At 50.3% G+C, this 7,462-nt stretch overlaps 1 protein-coding gene across 2 annotated transcripts in view; it reads right to left on the reverse strand.

The window, feature by feature from the left end:
* The window catches only part of GRID2IP (Grid2 interacting protein), a 37,334-nt gene extending 35,286 nt beyond the window's left edge, over nt 1-2,048 (reverse strand). For both annotated transcript variants that reach the window (XM_049699446.1, XM_049699445.1), the window contains exon 1: nt 1,570-2,048. In XM_049699446.1, the coding sequence (XP_049555403.1) occupies nt 1,570-1,983 (414 nt within the window). In that variant the 5' untranslated portion in view covers nt 1,984-2,048. The remainder of the gene's footprint in view (nt 1-1,569) is intronic.
* Between the last annotated feature and the right edge of the window lie 5,414 nt (nt 2,049-7,462).

Consider the following 7,462-nt stretch of genomic DNA (forward strand, 5'->3'; position numbering starts at 1 on the left):
AGGTTTCTTGGGATTCTGGCCTGAGGCCAACACCATCCTCAGTCTTTCCTTCCCAGCCCCGGGTCCCCACCTCTCCTGGTGGCTACCCCTCACTTCCTGAAGGTGACTCAGGCCTTGGGCTCCTCTTTCGGCTGGAGGCCTTGGCCATTTCAGGCTCCTAACTCTCAGTCCTCAGGGAAGTCCTAACTTTCCACCTGAGAACACTCAGAGCATGTTTGTGCCAAAGTCTGACAGGCGATGCCTTTGGAGGTTTGGGGGACCCAAACCTGGGCCTCCTGTGGCCAACCTGCCATCCAGACTGCTGTGCAGGGCCAGATCCCGGTTTTGTGGGGGCTTGAAATAGGTGTGGTTCTTTTATTTATTTATTTATGTTTGGCTGCGTTGGGTCTTCGTTGCTGCGTACGGGCTTTTCTCTAGTTGCAGTGAGTGGGGGCTACTCTTCGTTGCGGTGTGCAGGCTTCTCGTGTGGTGGCTTCTCTTGTTGCAGAGCACGGGCTCTAGGCACACGGGCTTCAGTAGTTGTGGCACAGGGGCTCAGTAGTTGTGTCTCACGGGCTTCGTTGCTCCGCGGCATGTGGGATCTTCCCGGACCAGGGTTGGAACCCGTGTCTCCTGCATTGGCAGGCGGATTCTTAACCACTGTGCCACCAGGGAAGCCCAGGTGTGGCTCTTTTGAAAATAACACTATGTACTATGGTCTGAGTGGTTGTGTCCCCCTCCCCAATTTATCTATTGAAATTTTAACCCCCAAAGATGGGGCCTTTGGGAGATGTTTAGGTAATGAGGGTAGAGCCCTCATTAAGGGATTAATGTTCTTGTGAAAGAGACCCAGCAGAGATCCCTAGCCCCTTCCGCTCTGTGAGGACACAGCAAGAAGGCGACTGTCTGTGACCCAGGAGGTGGGTCGTCACAGACACTGATCTGCTGGCACTGTGATCTTGCACTTCCCAGCCTCCAGAACTGTGAGAAATAAACTCCTGTTGCTTATAAGCCGCTCACACTCTTGACAGTTCATTAGAGCAGCCGCAGTCGACTAAGGCAGTATGTTACTAATACGGGCAACAGAAAGAATGATCCACTACCACACACAACAGGGATGAAAGTCACAGATATAACATGACCATAAGAAGCCCAGCACCGAAGAGTACATGTTATATAATTCCACTTATATGACGTTCACAAACAGGCAAAAGTCATCTAGAACGATGGAAGACAGAATAGTAACTACCTCTCGTTGGGGCAGATACACAGGGAAAGGATCACATGAGAACCTTCTCATGAAGGAGAGGGTGAAGGAATCATTCTGTGTTCTGCATTCTATTACTGTCTTTATGCTATTAATCTACAGGTTGATCAGGGTGGTAGTTATAAGGGTGTATGCCTAGGTAAGATTTACTGAGCTGTGCATCCGTATTACCTCAATAAATAAAGAAAAGCCACTCCCACAAATCAAGCCCCTGACGTGCCCCGCCCACAGTGCCCGCCCCCCAGAACAATAGCCCCTAGAGCCCCACCCCCAGACCACCCCGCCTCCTAGGGCCCCGCCCCGTCCTGCCCTGGGCGTCCTACCTTGCGGCTGAACTCCTGGGCTTTGCGCCTGCGCTCTCGGTGCACGGCGTCAGGGCGTTTGCGGCCGGCCAGTCGTAGCAGCTCGCGGCCCAGAGAGAGGCCGCGGCCGGAGCGAGGGGCCTGCGAGGCTGTGGTCAGGGGTGCACAGCCGGATCCCGCGCTGGGGCCGCCGTCGGGGCCGGGGAGCACGCCCAGGCTGGGCGGCACGCGCGGGCAGCGCCGGGCCAGGCGCACGAGGCGCTCGCGGCTCAGGCCGCCCACGGCCAGCCCCTCCACCTCCAGGATCTGGTCCCCAGGCCGTAGACCCCCGGTGTGTGCGCTGCTCCCTTCGGCCACCTCCAGGACGAAGCAGGGACCCGAGCCGCCCAGCCGGAAGCCGAAGTCCTCAGGCCAGCCCTGGTTGGTGGCTGGCATGGCAGTGGTGTCCGAGCAGCTGGAGAGGGAGAGAGACTGCACACTGGGCTGCGTGCCGCTCAAAGACTCAAAGCCTGTGCTAGTCCGAGTCTCTACTTCTTCCTCTCTGCCTCCGTGTGGAGGATGAGTTCTTAGGATATTGTCTGAACTCTTGGATCCAGTTGTGCCCGATTCACCAACTTCCATGGGACAATGGGACTTCCCAGTGGTATGCGCTCACAAATTCCTACTGACCTTGGGGGTTATTTGCCCTTTGAATTGCCCTCCTTGAGGAAGCATGATTTGGGGGCTCTGGGCTCCTGGCCTTACGACAGGCTCGGGGTAGGGGAGGTGACTCTGTCCTCCAAAAGCAGATGATTGTGTGGGCTGGAGACGCAAACACATCGTGGGGAGGTGAGGGTGACACGTCATAGGTGAGGCTTAGTGTTCTGGGTGAGAGTCCATAGTTCTGAGATCTTCTTGATGCTGGCTTAGAAGAACCTCTGAGGGCTGGATTTTGAAGGCCCTGGTCTCGGTACCCCTCGGCCCTCCGAAGGTGTTTGGAGAGCCCTCCACCCACACTATGGGTGGCATCCTCCCACTGGCTCCCTCTCCCAGGAGCTGGCCTCTCCCAGGACACCTGGGGAACACTTCTTAGAACCATTGGGGGGCAGGGAGGAGGTCCAGGCTCCCAGGAGCATCAGGGACTCTGGGAGGAAATGTCCCTGAGTGACATTCAGTGAGAACCTGTGTCACCTGCCACCAGAGTGCACGGTGTGAGAACTCCTCACACTTGGTGGGGTGGAAGCTGCCATTCCCCGAGGCCGGCAGGCTCACTCCCGAGCCCACCCCAGGGGACCTGGTCCTCTTCCGCCAGGCAGTGGTGCTACCACAGGGCCTCAGGGACACTTAATGCTGTCACACGGTGGTCTCACTGGACTCCTGGGTCCGCTGGGCCCAGGCGGGGTGGGGGCATCCCCGTGTCTTGGAGGGGCCTGAGCTCAGTTCTTGTACCACGAGAGAAGCAGTCAGCTCCTCCACGATCAAAGAGGGGCTGGCTGGAAACTGTGCGCACCTATTCTGACCAGCGGCCTCTGGCAGGGCTGCCTATCAGAGGCCAGAGCAGGCAACTCCTAACACATCTACACCCAACCTGGGGAGCCTGCACAACCAAAGAGGCTGCCAGCAAGCGAACCCTGCTGGGCATTTGAGCTGTGTCCAGCCCTCCAGTGCGTCTGCAGCCCTGCAGGTTGACCAAAGCCCTCTCTCACCCATGCAGAGCTCCCCGTCTGGGTCACTCTTCTCCCTCATCTTCCCCTGGAAACAGGACTCCAGGCTCCCAACAGGGCTTACGAGAGGCAGGCATCCCAGGGCTGCCCATCCCAGAATATTGGGTCCCTCACCTCCCTCCAGGTTTGCTCACCTTCCTCCCTGGTGACGGCAGTGGCTGCAGTGATAGAGCACAGCGCTCGCGGGACACCTGGGGACACTTGCTTGTTGCCAGCCCTCCGCTGCTCAGGGCCTTAGCATCGGTTACTGATGCGTCCGAGGTGACAGCTGGAGTTTCTAAGGCAAAGTGATCCTCTGAGTAACCCGAGAAGGCCCCGGTTACCAGGTGGACCAGCAGGATGGTTGGACAGCTTGGCCAGGGCCCAGAGTGGCCGGCCCCTGCTGTAGGGTCCTGGGGGATGTGCAGTGGTCCTCAGGCAGGAGTGAAGACTGACTGGAGCTGGGCCTGGGGCCAGGTCCACCCCTGAGGTCACAGAGCTTGGCAGGTGGGTCAAGAGGATTCAACTGGGCTGTTTGGGGGTGGGGGTGACGGCACAGGGGACTGATGAAACTCTCTGGGGCATGGAGATCCAGTCCCCACAGAGGACACCACCTCCGGAGCCCCACAGGCCAGGTTTATTGGCAGGAGAAGGGGAGACCCAGTCCAGAAAAAGATGTTTGGATGGGAGAAAAGATGCTGACCTAAGTAATTTTGGAAACGAGCAGGGTCTGTAAAACGAAAGGCAAAAGGAACTGTGCATAACACTGTGCTCTAGTTGGGAAAGTTGTTCCCTACAGGGGTGCAGGTTGACAATTCTGAAATCACACTGTACGTGCACACTGGCACTGAACAGTTAAGTCAGTGGATCGTGGGAGCCAGGATTCTCCCTGTTGGAGTGGGAGATTACAGATGAGCAAAGGGGAAAAGCTGGAATGACCCGCGAGGCACTGGATTAGTCAGGAACAGCAGTATGAACTCATGCTTAGCCTACTATTGCAGCAGATAGATATACAGAGAAATCTTTACACATATGCGCGTATGCATAGGTTAGTACCTGCACATCAGTTTGCTTGCTCTGTCAGCTGAGAAGGCTTAGAAGCAAGGACATCCCAGCAGCAATGAGCACATCCAGTGCCAGATCTTGATTTCTAATATCGTTGCCCAGTAAAAGGAGCCCGGGCTCCCTGGAGAAATGACCGATTCGAGGGCTGGGGCAGGAAATATACAAGGTGAGCCTGGAGCATCTTCTAGTGCTGGAGAGTAAGGAAGTGCTACACACACACACACACACACACACACACACACACGATGGGGTTTGTCAAAGGGACACAGGAGCTGAAGGAAAGGGTTCCCTGTGGCCAAAACTGGAACGATTTGAGCAAAAAAGTAAATAACATAGTGTTGGGTTACAACCCAAAGTATAAATATCTGCAAGTTTACACTGATGTAAACAATTGATTAAATAAATGAGGAAAAGAGACATATCTCCTGTGCAGAAGAATTCCAGATAATTTAGACGGCTATTTCTCCTTATGGAGGTGGAACGGAACTCCCCACCCCTAAATGTGGGCTTAGCGTAGTGACTTCTTTCCAAAGAGGACAGATGCGAGGGTGGGGAGAGAGTATTTTGCAGTGGAGAAACCCGACGAACATGACCTCATTCAGGTGATCAAGGTCACCACCAGCAGGGAAAAATCAGGTTGGTAGCACAGACCCTTTATCTGCCGTGATGGGAATGGCACTTTGCCTCTGTGGACTTCTCTGCAAAACCCGTAATCAGTCTGACTACGAGAAAAACTTCAGGCAAACCCAAATTGGGAGACATTCTGAAAATACGTAGCTCTTCAAAATGGTCAAGGTCATCAAAAACGAGAAAAGTATGAGAAACTGTCACAGACTGGAGGAGACTAAGGAGACCTGATGACTAGATGCAATATGGGATCCTGGGACGGAGAAAGCACGTTAGGTGAAAAGTTAAGGAAATCTGAATTAGCTAATAATAATGGGTCAGTATCAGTTCATTAGGGGTGACAAATCGACCATAGTAATGTAAGATGACAGCAATAGGGGACATTGGGTACGGGGTAAGATGGAACTCTGTACTGTCTTCCCAACTTTCTGCAAACCTAAAACTGTTCTAAAATTAAAAGTTTATTTTTAAATCCTTTTCTCAGGATGTGGGGAATGGGGATCAGACAGATCAGAAGGTACTCTTAATAGGTCACCATGATTGAATTGGATGCTTTCCAGAGTTTGCTTTAACCATAGGTGCTCCAAGTTACTGTGTGTGTGTGTGTGTGTGTGTGTGTGTGTGTGTGAGAGAGAGAGAGAGAGAGAGAGAGAGAGAGAGAGAGAGAAGTGTGTATATGTGTGCTCTAGTCTCATGTACATTATAAATTCTGCTAGGAAGCTTACAGTATATACTCATTGGAAAAAAAAAAAAAACTGTGAGTGAACAAGAGTGTCCCCAGAGCCTGGTGGAAGAGTGACTGATGCTGTAATTGAGTACGTCTTCAAGCACAACTCTGAGGGCCTGTTAGGCTGCAGAACTGTTGTGCTGCATGGTAATTGGACACAAACCAGGGCAGTCACATGGCTGATTCACTTGGGTTGCTCTTTTGTCCTCCTGACTAACAAAGTCTATATGGTACAAAATTAAGTTACCTAACAGCACTGATGGGAATGTAAAATGGTACAACCATTATGGAATACTGTTTCTTAAAAAGCTAAACATACTAAACATTTTTCAAATGACCCACCCATCCCACTCCTGGGTATGGATTTATCCAAGGGAAATGAAAGCATATGCCCACGCAAAGACTTGGACATGAATCCATCGACAGATGAATGGATAAGGAAGATGTGGTACATATATGCGATGGAATACTACTCGGCCATAAAAAAGAATGAAATAATGCCATTTGCAGCAACATGGATGGACCTAGGGATTATCATACTAAGTGAAGGAAGTCAGAAACAGAAAGACAAATACCTATGATATCACTTCTATGTGATCTAAGTATATCAAAATATGAATCTAAAATATGACACAAATGAACTTGTCTAAGAGACAGAAACAGACAGACATAGCAAATTGGTAGTTGTCAAGGGGGAGTGTGTGTGGGGGGGATGGAGTGGGAGTTTGGGATGAGCAGATGCAAACTATTACATATAGAATGAATAAACAACAAGGTCCTACTGTATAGCACAGGGAACTGTATTCAATATCCTGTGATAAACCATAATGGAAAAGAATATGAAAAAGAGTGTGTGTATGTATGTGTGTGTGTGTATATATATATATATATATATATATATGTTTATATATATATTCTGCTCTACAGTAAACTGAATCACTTTGCTGTACAGCAGAAATTAACACAACATTGTAAATCAACTCTACTTCAATAAAATAAATTTTTTAAAAAAGACTTGTACATGAATGTTTATAGCAGCACTATTCACACAGCCAAAAACTGGAAACAATCTTAATACCTATGTACTGGCGAATAGAGACACAGATTGTGGTCTATCTCTACAATGGAATGCTACTCAGTAACAAAAAGAAATGAACTATTGATACAATCAACAACAAGGATGAACCTCAAAAGCTCCATGGTGAAGGAAGCTGGTAATGAAAGGCTCTATGATTCCATTTATATTAAAATCTATAACATACAAGCTGACCTATAACATTGGAAAGCAGACGAGTGATTTCTGGGGCCGAGGTAGAGGCAAGGATGAACTGCAAAGGGGTGTGAGAAAACTTCTGGAGAAGATGGAAATGTTCTGTATTTTGATTGTGGTGGTAATTTGGCAGGGATGTGCCTGTCAAAACTCACTGAACTCTATGCTTTAAATGTATGCAATTTCTTACATATAAATTATACCTCGATAAAGGTGATGTTTAGAAACTTGAATTACTTGAGGGGTACACTCCTAAACCCTGTAACTTATGTAGGCTGGGAAAGTAACACACACTGAGCCAGACCCCATCATGCGCCAGCAGTTGTCATATATTTGTTACCTCATGTGATGGTCACGACTCTCCCAGCGAAGTCAGAATTGTTAGCCCCAGTTCAGAGAGGAGAAAACAGAGCTTCAGGGAGTTAAGTGACTTGTCCAGGGCCACACAAGCTCATGAGTGGCTGAGATGGTGTTTGACCATCTCTGCCCTCCTCCACCTGAGCCCTCAGGGAGACTCATGGTCCTGTAGAACTGACCTCAGAT

This window comes from Orcinus orca, chromosome 16 (genome assembly GCF_937001465.1).
Source record: "Orcinus orca chromosome 16, mOrcOrc1.1, whole genome shotgun sequence".
NCBI classification, from domain to species: Eukaryota; Metazoa; Chordata; class Mammalia; order Artiodactyla; family Delphinidae; genus Orcinus; species Orcinus orca.